General features: G+C 42.4%; 1 protein-coding gene across 9 annotated transcripts in view; it reads right to left on the bottom strand.

Moving 5' to 3' along the window:
• Positions 1-15,581, bottom strand: part of Esrrg (estrogen-related receptor gamma) — a 524,413-nt gene that overhangs the window by 195,776 nt on the left and 313,056 nt on the right. Inside the window, exon 1 of one of the 9 annotated variants that reach the window (XM_005374714.2) lies at positions 15,231-15,391. The exons of 6 other annotated variants lie outside the window; for them this stretch is intronic. In XM_005374714.2, the coding sequence (XP_005374771.1) occupies positions 15,231-15,286 (56 nt within the window). In that variant the 5' untranslated portion in view covers positions 15,287-15,391. Of the gene's footprint in view, positions 1-3,057; positions 3,077-15,226; positions 15,392-15,581 lie in introns of those variants that run through there. 2 more of the 9 variants (XM_013519896.1, XM_013519926.1) reach the window with 2 other exon arrangements.

The following is a 15,581-nucleotide window of genomic DNA, read 5'->3' as shown; positions in this document are numbered from 1 at the left end:
TTCCTGGCTCCAGTGCAGATCCCTCAGCCTGGTAGCACAGACCCTTCATCCTGCTGGCACAGACCTCCTAGATTCCACCACTGACCTTTGGGCCTTCCCAGCCCAGATCCATGAAACAGGCTTGCATGAGGCACTGTCGTGGGCTCTGGGCCTCCAGTTGGATTTGTGGGAGGCATTGTTATGGGCTCTAGATCTTCAGCAGACTCATGCAAGACATTATTATGGGATCCAGGCCCTCGGCCGAATTCCTGATCTTTAGTGTATGGACACCTTTCCTGCACTGTCTTGTATATGATTCTTTGGGTGATTATTATAAGTAATCTTATAAAATATGTGTCCTGTATTATATTGTTCTCCTTACAAAACCCCAAACCACGATACTCCCTAAAAATTAAAAGTGTTCTCTGTGCATTTGTACTCATTCTGCATTTTTATCATTTTTTGCAGGGTCTCAGTGCCTAAGAGAGTGCCTGCACACACGCAGATGTTTTTGAATGCACGATTAGGAAAAATACAAGTTAAAGCTCTAAGGTGAGGCTTCAATGACTTAAGAAACCATGTAGAATACATGTGATCTTTCTGATGCAGGATGAGAAGATACCATAGGCGACCAACGTAACACCAGAGATGTGGGTATGAAGCATATACTTCAAAATCAGTTGTAAACTGGTATCTTCCAAACCTGATTACATTAACTGTCATTAAGCTATGAGCCTACAACCTAATTAACGCACATAACAGAGGTGCTTAAAAATACCAAACAGAGGGGAATGGGCATTTCTCGGGGAGGGAGATGGTAGAAAGCAAGTAGCATGAAATTAACTTTTAAAGATAGTAACTGTGAAATTAAAATATAATTTTTAGGATTTATATAGTTCATAATGACTTGGATATTCTTGGTGTACCAGCATGTGTTAAAACTCCCACAGTTAAAGTGCCAGACAATATGAATTCTAAAATAAAATTAGTAGCAAAATCACACACACACACACACACACACATACACACACAAATATTACAAATAAAAATATCAGGAAAGGCTGAAGAAATGAGTAATTACAATTTTAGCCTTGGGTATAAAAGGTAATAGAGGTAATGTATATTACCGAGACACTGCTGAAAGACGGACAATTAAAATTTTGATTTTGGACATTTCAAAATTATTTTTTAGCGAATGTGTGATATTCTTGAATGGATTCATCTTAGGTAAATGTCTGTTTGAACATACTCTTAGAGCATTAAAAGTCAGTGAAATACACTCTGGCAAAAGAAATGCTTTCACACGGGTTGAAGGAATTAACACATGTGCCTGTGTGTGTATGTGTGTGTGTCCCTGTGTGTATACAAAATATAATTTCTCCACCTGAGTGAATGGTTATTCCTTATTTCAGACCTCTATTGGATGTGACCAAGTTACAAAGTTTTAAAATATGAGTTAGTCTAAATCTAGTAAAGACAAGATATCCAAAGTTTAATCTAATATATAGTATACAGTAGATTTAGTATAATTTAAACAGAAACATATTTAAGAATATTCTTTCTTTCATAACAAAATACACAGTAATTCCAGTGCCATAAATTCAATGCAGCGCCCCATTTGCTTTACTCAGCAGGGGGCTACATCCACTAGGACTTTCTGCCAGCTTTCTTGTTCATAATTAGGTAATAATGATTTTTAAAAACTCCATCAAACGGAGATGTAGAATCTCTAATAAAATTATTTATTTTATTTATTTGGGCACACTCATTTAGGCGAAAATACAAATTAAGCCCTACAGATGTACAAGATAAATCTGAGAATAAAGCAACCAGTAATGCACATTGACATACACGAGTGTAACGTGTCTCAGATGTGGGAAACACAGCACACCAAATGACTACTAGCTTTCACTGGTGCATCTGTGCCCTGCTATGACCTGTCATCCTAGTTTAGGAATTACGCAGGCAAATTGTATGCTTCCCTCCCCCGACAAAGTTCCAGAAGCATTTTTCTCCCTCAGTTTTGAATCTATAATTTATAATAGAGAGGAAGAGAGGAGAACACATTCCCACACACACACTGTCTGCCCCATACAGCAGTCCCAAGGCTCCCGGCACACTGTTTAGGAAACAAGAAGTGTACAGGTCCGAGCGGCTTCTACCTCCCAGTCCTGCGGTGTGTGGAGAAGCCAGGCAGGGCTGTGTTTGGAGTACACGCTCCGGTTTGGTGTTAATCCTGTTTTATGTTGTTTGCACCTGCTGCTGACCAGCAGCCTGCGGATGGGCTGGGCTCGTGCTGCTCTGAAAATCCCACTCCCTGCGAGGCTGCACAAAAGCTACTGAACGGGGCTGGAGAGGACGCCCAGTCAGGAGAGGCACCCCCGCCCCAAATCTTGCTTCTTTTTTGCAAACAAGCTTCCCATGTTCCCAGTTGGTCACCCACAAAACATGCAACCAACAGCTCTCTCTCTTTCTCTCTTTTTTTGGACAAAAAGACTGAACTCCACTGGCCTGTTTATATTCCTGAGCATTTTATGGCTTTTAGTAAAATTGATGCATATACATCTACAAAAAAAAAAAAAAGAAAAGCTGAATCTAATGAGGTGTAAAATGCAAGCTATTAGTTTGTATTCTTATCCAAAAGAATCTATACCCAAACGTGATTATTGAAAATACTCCACAGCTGACCCCTCTGCATAGGATTTTACATTCAGATGAACAGAGAATGTACAGTTTGTCATCCTGGACCACAGTGCAGCCAGGACAGTGACTTCTAGGCCACCACACCATCCTCCCACCATTGCTGGTCCCCGTGCCCCCGGCCCTGCGTGTGCCTAATAGCGAACATCAAAAGGAATGATTTCTTTTTTGATCTTCGTACCAGCGATAAATCAGACCCAGTGCCACAGACACGGGGAGAGGTGGAGGGAAGGGAGAGCTCGCAGGCTGACACAGAACCACGCCACATCCGCTCCATGGAGCTCCAGCAAGAAAGCCTTCCTCCTCCTCTCCTCCCCTCCTCCTCCCCCAAACAAGATGTAAGCTGTCGCGTGCTTTCCCGGAGCGACAGGAACTCACCCAGTCCTGATGTGACCCCAGGCAGGGTGCGCTTCGTGCTGACATCCTCTCCGATGGTGGCACGGCAGCCCCTCCCTCACACCTACAGGCAGCCAATTTCCTCGTACCTGCCTGCCAGGCTGTGCCCGCCCCCTCAGGTGGCACAGATGGCTCCTACTGGCCAGCTTGGAGATGGCCCACACATCTGGGGCCCCCGGCGGCTCTGGGCCCCATACCGCGCCTTCCTGAAGGCCCTTTGCGGATGGCAGCAGCTGCTAAAGCATCACAGGCTCTGCTAGCGAGGCAGGGAGCCCCTCTGCACACTCCCTAGTGGGCACATGGTTCCCAGGGCCAGGTTCAACATGCCACTGTGCTGCCCAGCTCTCACAGCCTCTTTCAAGCAACGCTGGTGAGGACCAAGTGTCTGGGGTGCTGGCATCTTTCCCCAGTCTCCTTAGCAACTACCCTGAGCACTGTGGCCTTTAGGGGGTCAGTACCGCTCCCTGACAGACCCAGGCCACTGTCCAGTTCCTGTAAGGTCTTTCCCAGCAGGTGGAAAATATATGCCCATCTCAGAAGCAGCTCACTTCCACAAGGCAGAGCCCAGACACACGTGCATGCCGTCAGGGCACACTGGACACTGCAGGAGGCAGCTCTCTGCTGATGTCAAAGGAGAAGATACAGTCGCCAAAAGCAGCCTTACCACACACAGCCGTAACTGTAGGTAGAATTCATGCATCTCCCGTAATCTGACACAACCCCTCATAAAATAAAAACTAGTTGTCGCTTCCAATTTGATTATGGACTATCAACCCTATAGAAATAAATTCAATTATTGGGTTGAATCAGAAGAAATTGCTGATATTTGACCATTTTTTTGACCTCCCAAAATGGCAACTTTATAAAGTTCAACCTAATACAATTAGAAACCCCTAGCCTTACTTTCATGCAAAAATGCTTGATGTTTTGACAGGTAATTTCATGATTTCAAACTTGATTTTTATATTGATTTTCCCTCAGAAAGCCACCTCTAGTTTTTTGGGCTCTTCTGAAAACTTAACACCAATGTGAGAAAATTTATCTAAGTATATTTTAATCAGCTGAGCAGGGGTGTCCCATGTCTGTAATTTCAGCACTCAGAGAGGCTGAGGTAGGAGGATCAAAAGTTTGAACCTATCCTGGGCAATTTAACAACGTAGCCCCTACCTTAAAATAGAAAAAGGGCTGGGAGTATAGTTCAGTGCACAAGTTCCGGGTTGAATCCTCAGTGCTGAAAAGTAAAATTTAAAACTTAACCTGGGCTGGGGGTGTAGCTTGGTGGTAGAGCACTTACCTAGCATGCATGAGGGTCTGGGTTCTAGCACAGCCTAACACAAATAAAAATAAATCAAAAGGACTTCAGCTTCTCAGGGCCTTGAGAACGCAGATACTAAGAGTAAAAGTTCCCTTACTGCCGGGTTTTGCAGGTGACAACCCTCAGGTATTCGGTGCAGTGACAACTGTGAAGCTGCCTTTTGGGGAAGAGCAACTCTGCCATGCCATGCAATGTGATATAAATGATGTTTTCTCCTTAACAACTTTGTAAGTTTGCTCATGACCAGAAGCCTGCAGTGCCTGAGCAGCAGCACTAGCATTTAGATCAAATGATATTTGGGGTTTTGCATGCAGTACGGGCGATGTGACACACACATTCAGATAAGAAGGAAAAAATCCTCCCAGCTGTGCTTGATCAAGGTGCGGTTCCCGCAGGCGCCTCCAGCGTGGCTCCCGAGCACGCCCACCGCGGAAGAAACTTAAGACCACCTTATTTTGATTGTAGTGCTTTCCTCAGGCAGGAATTTTTATTTCAGTGTGAATCTTAAACCGTTCCATTCCCAGTGATGCATTTTTATGTTTACAATTGACATCTTCATAAAAGAATGAAACCTTTGAGCGACAGCTCAAAAGCATGAAGGTTTGCCTGCAGTAAGTACTTAAATTATTTTACACCTAAATGGAGCCCAGTTGTTTTTAGTTAAAATTTAATAAACCTTAAACTGATGACCTTTCTTCCACAGAAAGGCCCCGAGTTGCAAAAAAGCGAAGTTTCCAATGAAATATATTTTAAGGAACTAGTGCTGAACAAAGGGCTATTTAAAGCTGAACGCTTTGTCAATTTATCAGCTTGTGAACATTCTGTTCCCGAATTCCCTCCTGCTGCTGAGGGTATAGACCGCTGGTGCCTCGCTTAATCGAATACTATTGATTGGAGTGTGTCACAGTGATCTCATTGAGGGTAATCAATAGTAATCCAAAATCAATCAATCCGCTCTTGCACTATCATTTATCAAATCTGAATACGCCAAATTATTTGTAGGCGTCAAATTACAAAGAACAGAAGATGGTAGGACTGCGAAAGTTAATGGTTTATATTGAAGAGCAAAGCCAATATTCTCATTCTCTCTCTGTCCCTCTGTCTCTCTCTTTCTCTGTCTGTCTCTCTCTGTGTCTCTGTCTCTGTCTCTCTTTTACTTCTCTCTCTCTTTTTGGGGAGGCACTTTAAAATGGACTTACTGGGACAAATACATTTATCTTCTCATTAAAGCACCCGAAATTTATAATTCATCTCATTGCTTTCTGCAAAGAGCAGATTTTCTACAGGACTATGGTAGTTCAGCACAAACTCCCTGATGTCCCACCTCACGTAGCCACAGAACACCTGTCTCTTGCCTTAGGTCTGATTAGCTATCTGCCGGAAAAACAAGAGATTCAGGTGACAAAAGACAGAATCGCATTTTCTGACATCAGAGATGATGTTTAATAGAACCGGAGTAGATAAGGAATGCTTAATTTCTCCAGAGAAGGGACGGCATGGACGGACCTGCTTATTGCAGACGCTGCTGCTGATCCTGAAAGTTCTTTATCCATAAATTCACCTGTAAATTAGTCAAGGTAACAAATCCTTCTATTCATTCCTGCACACCGAATAGCACCCCTCCTGTTTAACTTGAAGGAAAAAAGGGCTCAGATTGTCTAAAACATTTACTTTCGCTAATGTAAAAGTGTTGGCATTTTACTTCATTCTCGATAAGCTGGTGCCAGAAGAAGTGATTATTCTTTTCTTTCTCAAAGCCTATCAGCATTTCGAAAAGCTCTCTCAATCTTATCAGGTGTATGAACAGCACTCTGACCGAAAACAGTTTGTACTGCTCCTCTCTCTCTCTGCCAAGCTATCTGATAAACCCCCAACTAACTAACTGTATTTACACACAATCAAATAGAAGTTCTATCCTCTGTGCACTGCAGCCGGATTCCAGCTCGCCAAGGGTTTGACTGCTGTGACATTAACTTCACAAAAATGCCAGCAGAGAGTGTCCCAAACTGACAACAATCAAGAAAACACTATAAAAGCACTCAACTAGAATGCACCACAAACAGAAGCCAAAGGAAAACAAATAGGGAAAGTTGAAAACCCACCTCTTTGGAATTCACAGCAAATGAGGATGCAAACGAGGATATCAAGCGCTTCCCTTTCAACCAAAGAGAATGACCCTTCGGCGAACAGATGGGTAGAAATGGGAATTTTAAAGGATATGTGTTGGGATTGAGGAGGGGAAGGTTGCAGGGACCGTCTCAGATCTGAGGGCAGTGTCATCTCATGTGGGGATGGAGGCTTGAGGATGCGAGCCAGGTAAGGCAACAGAGTCCCCAAACTCACACCATTAACCCCGGACAAGAAGAGAGCAAGGCTGTCTGTCATATACAGTGACCGCATTCTCACGACGGACTTCCCAACCATGAAATCCCTATGACGGCTCTTTAAAGTTTTGTTCACCAGAAGGAAATCAAGAAATAAAAATACAATTGAATATGTAACCCCTTTTTGTTCTTATTCTTTAGAAGTAATGAACTGAGTAAATCCATCGGAAGCCGTGAAAAGCATTCCGCACCCACATTAACCTAAACAGGTGATCTGTCCTCTATTGTTGAGGACTGGAAAATGCTGAACCCAGCTCCTGGTCCCCGGGAGTTGGGAGGCCCTCCTCAGGAATGGGTCGAGTTTGGAACGTGAAAGACAGTAATGGCATTCCCAGCACACAAGAGAAACCAGAAATCCACCCAAGCAACCAGATGCCAACAAATTCATGACCCTGGGGATGCTCTCTGCAGGAGCCTGGGTGCAGCCATTGCCCACTTGCTCCTCGCCGTCCTTTGCTGAAGGAAAAGCGAGGCGAGGAGAGAGAAGGCAGCTGTGCTGCCCCCGCACAACTCCAGGCGGTCGGGACTCCAAGCCCCGCCAGCACCCACCCTCCAGGAACAAGTGGACAGCAAGATGGATGGGCCACGTGTGGGGTTCAGTACAATTCAGCTGACGGTTCCTTCCCATGACAGATGAGGCAGGTGAAAGGGACCCTTCCGTCATCCCACAAGACCAGGTGCCAACTGTATACAGTCACTTCCTTCCGCCAGGAAAGACTTCCCATGGAGCGCCGCCTCCTCCTCCCTTTCCCTCACACAAACGGGTGGTTACAGGCGTGGAGGTCTTCCCCAACCCCTCATCTGCTTGAGCAGATTGCTGACTGGAAAGAAAACACTAGAGCAACGTTGACCATGGGGGAAAATGAATATAATTTAACATGGCCATCTTCCTTATGGGGAGAAGCTAAAGCACTCCAAGAATTTGGAAGTAAGAGGGGCAAAAGGCCATCAACAAAAGAAGAACCATACATTTGAAATTTTTCCTTAAATATGCATCTCAGTCTCTGTAGTTTTGCAAATGACCTGCTATTTTTGCCAACTCAGTGTATAATTTTTGATATTTGAGTAATATACTTTTATCATTCTTCCAAAGCCAATTCCTACAAATATTGTTGCACACTAACTGCCTTGTAAAGGTTTCATTTTAAAATGTTTAGCTCACATTGTGAATATTAAAAGGAGAGGGGATGTATTTATGTAACAAGCCCTTTGTGTAATTTCTCAACAGCCCTAAAAACTGAGTCAAATGCTTCTACAGAAGGTGGAGGAGTTATTACTGCCCAAGATGTCCTTCTGTCCATGCAGAAAAGAAAGGAATTCTGTTCTGTGCTCAGATTCTTGATTTACTTTATTTATTTTTGCATATTGAATAAATCATACAACAAGAAAGCATAACAGGTTTTTTGTTTCCAGATCAATGTATGCAAGGTGCAACAAAGAGAAATACCTCCTGTTAAAAGTGGATGGATTGCCTGTGCACTTTTTGATTCTCCACCTCTTTGAGTTTTTATTTGTTTCCCAGATAAGAGCAACGGAGCTGTACCACTCCAGAGACTTGGTTTTGAACATCTCATTTTCCTTCCACGGTGGTAGGAAGATCTGAATGAGCTTCAATTCTGTGGAACTTATTATTACCTATGCTATCCGTATTTCTACAGATAGTTTTTAAAGAGAAGTTGGCAAGCAAGCTGGTTTTCATTGCACGTCTACTGTCCATCAATCTCTGATAGAATTCAGAATTTATTGGTGGCTTTTCCTCTATGTAGTACCATCTTAAGCAACTGTTTGCAGAGAAGGTGCATGGTAGAGCAAAGTTAAATTGACACGTTTGTGAGCTGCCTGACAGCCCTCCGTACGTCCAATATTAATTTGTTTTCTTTGGCTAGGTAAGTGGTGCCGAAGCACATTACACAGAATGTGAACTTCCAAGCAAAATGATGAAAAGTATACATGCAATTCTGTTTCATTCAAAGCAAACTAGAAGGCAGACAGTCTGTGACAAAAATTTCTTTTTATAATTGAAATTATCAAGGCACTTTTAAACTCTTTTCTTAGAATCTAAAGTAGACTCCTCCCATGAGTTTTAATATTCTTACAAGAATTTAACAGATTTTAAATGCTAAAAGTGAGAGGTTTTCTTTCATTGTGTTATAAAAAAGAATTCCAGGTAGCGTTAGGTTGCGTTTCTAATAGCTAGAGTTGTGTGTTACCTAGCCATAGTCAAAAGCACAGAGATCTATGCCAGCAGATTGAAATGGACTTTAATTAACCAGTGAGAAGCCAAATTAAAAAAAAAAACCTGTATGTTCCTTTTCAATGCTTTGCCTTAGTGAGGTACCTTCCAAATATATATATATATCCATAAATTAAAATGCCATGACATTTGAAGAAATGAAACCATAAGCAGCAAGTTTTCTCCAAGCATTTAAAAACTGTTTTCCAAAACCATAAAAAGGAATAATGTATATAAGACACAAAAATATCTAAATCTTCTTTGAGATCCTTGATTATGAAATACATTTGGAAAATACTGAGAAATGTTGTTCAAATCAGAGAAAAAGAAATATCTGGCACTTTTGGAGTGAAAAACTAGCTTGGAAAGATGTGTTTGCTAAAACTCTGAATAGTAATGACTTTTCATTAGCTGAGGTTTCCCAGACATTAGAGAGTCTAAGTCTAATATGAATGTGACACAAGACTAAAAGGATTAGGTAAAACCTTCAAAAGGCGGAAGCCTGTCACCTGCCAACCTCAGAAAGAGAGATAACTGGGATGGGGGGGGCACAGAAAAGCACCTAGCAGAATTTAAAAAAAACACACACAAAGTTAACATGGTAAAGTGCTACACAAATAAATAAAAGTATTAAATGAACCTAGGGATTCAACAGAGGATATAAATAAGGACAAAAATTCTGTGAATAGAAAGAACAACTGTGCAAATATTTTTTCAATACTCAGATTTATTAAAGTAAAATCAAAGACCTCTAAGCTGACATCCTAGGATTAAGCTAAACAATGTTGAAATCTGATGCATTTTATGAAAATATATCACTTAATTTCATAGACTTGCTTTTACAAAAAAAAAAAATGACGTCTCTGTAGTACAACTAAAGAATTCCACATTTTGCATGTTTCTGGAAGCAACAATGCTCTGCATTTAGATATATTTATCAGGCCTAACTGTATAAGAAATGATGTAGCCAAGAGCTATTTTAAAATTTTTTTCTTGGATACAGGCCCAATCCATTCAATTATGCACTTAATATCAATAGTTTATTTCCCATTTTACAAATTATTTATGATCACTAGCTATTGAATACATGAATGAAAATTATTTCAATTTTTAAAAAGTCCAAAGCAAATGTACTTACTAGGTTACCTGTTATTTGCCTAATATGTAGCAGTTACATCAATTTGGTTTTAAATCTGACCCGGTAAATTCATGAAATATTAGTTCCAGGTTAAAATCATCCCTGGCAATGTAACTGGCAGCTAACTGATGAGAATAATACTTGAGAGAGAAATGCTCATGAGCAATTTGAACAGCGTACCTGTATTCTACTCTCCCTGTCCCCACGTATCTGGGTATTTCACACGTATGCTATCTGTGCACATAAACACACTCATGTATCCCGTCGACAGCTCGAGATTTTAAAGCACTAGAGGTGTATTTATTGATTGGTAATGGTATAGATGGTGTGTACCAATGTACATGGCTATGGAAATAATAATCAAAGGTATAACACGCAAAACGCAGTCTGAACGTCAGGCCGCAGAGCTGCGTGGTGCTCTGCCTGCACTATCAAATACACCCAGAAGTATGACTGGAGAAAGAGAAGCTAAATATTTCACTGTCAGACGACGGACAGAACAGCAATTCATTTCTATCTCGTGTGCTCCAGGACAATGACAATTTAATACAATGCCAGAGGATGTAAAAAAGATAAAACTGAACAAACTGGGCCAATATAATCAAAGATTCCTTCCCGAGAGCTGGCGAGGCCGGGGCTCCCGGGCACTGAGAACACATCAACACTGCATTGTTCCTGCCTGCTCCCAGCTTGCCAGGGAGTGAAATTCAGAACGGAGCCTAGCTACTGCCAGGACTTTAAAGTTCCACCGCGACACCTCCAGCGCCTTTTCCTCTGCTAAGTACCTGCTAGGTGCTTCAGAAAAGTTTATTTGGCAGTAATTGGTTTAATAAAAATCACTGCTATCATCTGCCACTTGTATGTGAGGTATCAGTAATCAACCATACACATGTATTTCAATTTTTTAAAAAAAAGAATACACAGGAAAATCTTCAGGGTTGAACATCACTTTAAAGCAAAACAAAGACATATTTTGTTTAGTCACTGTTGTAAAGCAAAGGTGGAGGAATGTTTCCCCAGGGGCTGAGACCTGAGGTGGGGTGGTATGCCTCCCTTCCAAAAGAATTGTCCCTTCTTTGTCTGTAATTCTGGCAGGAGTGAGGCATTGGGAAAGTACTGTTAAACAGAGTCATAGAGAAGTTAGCTGCCCTTTTTGATGAATAGCACCAGGTATCTGAAATTAATTGTGAAAGTATGGCCCGGCTAATGAGATGGTCCTTATCTTTTCTCAGCATGGGAAATGCAAGTATTTTTCTGCTGGCTAGATATTTTATAAAAATGCCTAAAGTGTTACTAACTAAATAAAAGGACCTCAAAGGTACAAATTATCCTAAATTCTAGGATCTGGGAAATCTGGAGTTAAAACTGATTCTCCCAATATTTTCTTTTTTTAACATTTGACTTCTTTCTTTTTCACTTCGCAAAAATTTATTTTCTCCTAGTAGCATTTTTAAAAACTGAATTACAATCCCATTCTTCATGAGATGGTCAACATATAGTAAAAGTCAGATGCAATCAAAAAAAATATCAAAGGCTGTCAATTTCATGTATACAATATATATGTGTCTATATGAACAATGACGCCTTATTAGAGGAAAAACACTAGAAAAATGATCATCCATGCGAGAGAATTAATGGATATCCACAAGGGCTTTGCTAATAACACGGGTTAATTACCGCTGCAACACACTAGGCTCAGTAAATAAAGCAGCAGTGCTATAAACACATTAAGATGAGAAACCATCACCATAAGAAGCAGCCAGCGTCACCCCTTGCCTCCTCCTGGAAAATGCAAAGCAGTTTTTTGGGTCCGTCCGCAAAAGGAGGGTTTTAAAAGTTACCCCTAACGGTGCACAGGGTGACACTCACGTACCCTAACACAAAGGGCTAGAGAAACACAGGTGACCGTCACCAGCACTCCCAGTCCACATTTATTCCAGTAACCCAGGACCACTTTTTTTCTCTTTCATGCTCACTCCAAAGAAGAGAATCATATGTTACATAATACCCACTGCCTGGCTCTCAGCTATCTATGGTTTGGGATATGTATCCTGGTTATCGAATCCTCAGAAAAATAGAATTACCCTGTTTGATGTGGCGGTATGGCGAGCAGGCTGGCGAGGCTCTCGGCGGAGGAGCACTCACCCCCAACGGCTGCTTGTCACCTCCAGGAATTCACAGGAAAATTATCTGAGAACGCCACCTCCACCACCCACCTTTAAGGCTGCAGGTGTTTTCAACAGATTTACAGAGAAGGCTCAGGAAGAGCAGTAATCTGAGCTCCAGGTCTGGAGATGGGAATATTCTTTCTTAGAAAAATAAACTTCAAGTGCCTTTCCTACTTCCCAAATAATATCACATCGAAGTGACTTGGGCAGGCTCCTATCTTTCCTCAAAAGACAGCATCCGCTCTGAGGTAGGCTTTTCTGTAGCTACATACATTCTTCCTCCCTGTCTAATTTCAGCCCCCATATTCTGACATTAGATTGCCACTTTGGGGTAGTTACATTTCAATTCAGTTGAGGTTTTCAGAAGAAGAGATAAGAAAGGAAAAAAAAAAAAAAATCAAAACCCGGACACAGAAAGAGTGAATCATACAAAATAAAACTTGCACAGCTCTACGCAGGGATCTTAAAACACAAAACTGTTAACAAACGTCCAATGCCTGGATTTCAATGATCAGACTGAAATTTACTAAACGGCGCCCTCCTCCTCACCCTGTCTGTTTTGGAGTGTTTCAAATGCCTTTCCTTCTTCCAACAGCTGTGACAACTGTTAAAACAGTCAGTAAAATTAAGTCCGCTCTGTAATCCTGCAGTCAATGTTACATTTTAATCAGAGGTTGAAAGGGATTCGTGTGATCAGCACACTCATTTACAATGATTAGACTGACACATATGTCAAAATGAGCAGATATATTATTTTCATCTATTTATGCTATCAGCTATTACTGCTATTAAATGTGAAACAAGCTCTCAAGTAGCACGTTCTTTAACGTGCTGGCACACTTCCTAAAATAAAAAAATACATAGTTAGAGGTTAACATTTTAAGCTCCCTTAATGGTGGTCAATAAATTGTCTGAATCTTTTTAACAGCTTCCAAAGCAGAAATCGTCCAATATTTTCCTTGGAAACTGCATAACTCCAGTTTCATTTCTGTGTATACACACGCGTGATGGGGTTAGCCCAGCACAATTACTATGAATATTAACAGCACGTATAAATTCTGTGGTTTATTAATTGAGACAGAGAGGCAGGTGCGTTGCTCAGCGTTGGATCTTTCTGTCCGTCCAGTGAACCACGTAAGCATCAGAACTGCATCCAGACAATAAATCTGTATTTTTAAAAGATGACTTTTAATTGAGCCGAAAAAGAAAGCTAGTTTGAATCTTGCGCCAGCCCCGAAAGGACATGTGCCCTGATTTCATTCAAATGTATCTCCTCTAAGAGGCTTATCTAAACTAATTATTCAAATTAGCTATAAGAAGTTAAATTCAAGGAAACTACTTGCAAAAGCGTGGGGGAAGATTTTTAAAGTTTAGTGGGCTTATTTATTTACGAGAGAAAGTTCAGAATCGGGGTGAGCTTCCATAAGCCATTTTTCCTGACAGGGAGACATTTTAAATTCCCCCATTCCACATCCCAGGTGTACTAACCTCCAAGCCTGCTCCAGTAGGCAGTCCTACCTTGGTTTATGTTTCATTTTTCCTTCCGCGCATTTTAAGATCCTTTCTTCCCTGGGGTGTTTCCAACTGATCCAAACACAGCCTTACGATCTTTCAGTTCTTCCTAAATTCATCTCATGGCTAACACCCTGGCAGTGCGTGCGTGTGTGTGCAAGCGTGCATAGATAGATACACACACACACACTCACACGCAGACAAACCCCGGCAGCCACTGAGAGAGCAAGTGACTTTCAGTGTCTGTCTTAATTACAAAGGAGCGGGCACTAAGGACAGCTAGTGGACATCTCCCTATAATGCACGGCCGCATCTTCCACACGTCATGCTCTCTTCACCAGCTACAGAGGGAAGTCTCTGCCAAGAGCACTCGTTCCAGAATTATAACAGTTGGTGTTACTGTAATGTGAAAGCAAAGCAATATAACTGACTCCACAGAAAGAGAGAGAAACCCGGGTGACAGGTCCCGTGATCCACTCGTATTTTATCTTAACAGTGGGTTGAAATTAAGTTTATGGCCCACTCATTTACACAAGAATGCCTAATTTACCTCCCCTACCCCTACTCGCTTCCCGCTCCGTCTTTCATCCTCCGAATCTGTATTTCCACGAGCATCAAGATACTCATCCACAGGAATTAACTGCATAGGAGAACAAAAGTACTTTTCCATAGTCCCTGGACACCACGCACGGAACAACCCACAGTCTCTGCGCTGTCCATTTAAGGGTGGATTTAAAAAGTCACGCTGTTTCTTCTTTAGGCCCCCCTTAAATATTTATAATGTGTGAAAATCTCATGTGACTTAATGGACTTACTTGTCAGTTAAGTACTGAGCTAAGGCTAACCATGCAGATAACATTATTCCAGCTCTGAACTGCACAGGCTAGTTTTTTGTTTTTTGTTTTTTTTTCTAAATTGTTCTCCGAAGGAGAATTAGTAAATGTGCAGTTCTGCCTCTTAACTCCGCGCGGTCAGAAATGACAGGGAGCTGAAAATTATCTGTCAAACAGCAAACACATAAGAGGCACTCAATAGTATAAATCATTTTGAATATTGTATTTTAAAACATCTCTCCTCGGGAAAATGGGTCCTTGGTAAAAGATGCCTTTTTAACAGTTCACTAGGCATTGGAACCAAATGCCTATTCTTAGCACCTAAATAAGAAGTGACTGTCACACAGCTGTTCCTGTGACAGTCACCGAGCTGCGCCTCAAAGGTAACATTGTAGTCAGAGAACAATTCTCGACTTAGGGAATTAGGAGATCACCCCGTGCACAAAAGGAGCGGACAGACACCCACGGCGCGGTGCACGCGGCCCCGCACGCACGCCCTGCCCGGCGCAGCCGCCCGCGCCCCACGCGCGCACCCCCACGCGAGTTGCGCGAGCAAAGGAGAAGGTACCTACTCTTCCTCGTAGTGCAGGGAAAAAGACTCCGGAAGGCAAAGTTCTACCGAATCCATGTGCGACCGGCAACCATTATTTGTGCACCCCAGCTATAAATCAAAGTTTCCTTGACAGCGCGGCGTGCAATTAGCGGCGAGCTTCTCCCGGCGGCGAGCGCAGAGGCGCGGCCAGTGGGGACCGAGCTCTCGCACGCTGCTAATCAAGGACTTAAAGCCCCGATTGGAGCTCATGAATATGCAGCAGGGCTTTGCATATGCATCCCCCCCGGCCCAGGCGCGCCGCCGATTGGGGAGCGGCCGCCCAATCAGGAGGGAGGCGACGCGGCTGCGGGCGCGGCGGGCAGGTAGCGGC

This window comes from Chinchilla lanigera, unplaced genomic scaffold (genome assembly GCF_000276665.1).
Source record: "Chinchilla lanigera isolate Chin_1 unplaced genomic scaffold, ChiLan1.0 scaffold00005, whole genome shotgun sequence".
Lineage (NCBI taxonomy): Eukaryota > Metazoa > Chordata > Mammalia > Rodentia > Chinchillidae > Chinchilla > Chinchilla lanigera.
The sequence above is the reverse complement of the archived record's forward strand: the minus strand, read 5'-3'. Positions and strand labels throughout refer to the sequence as shown.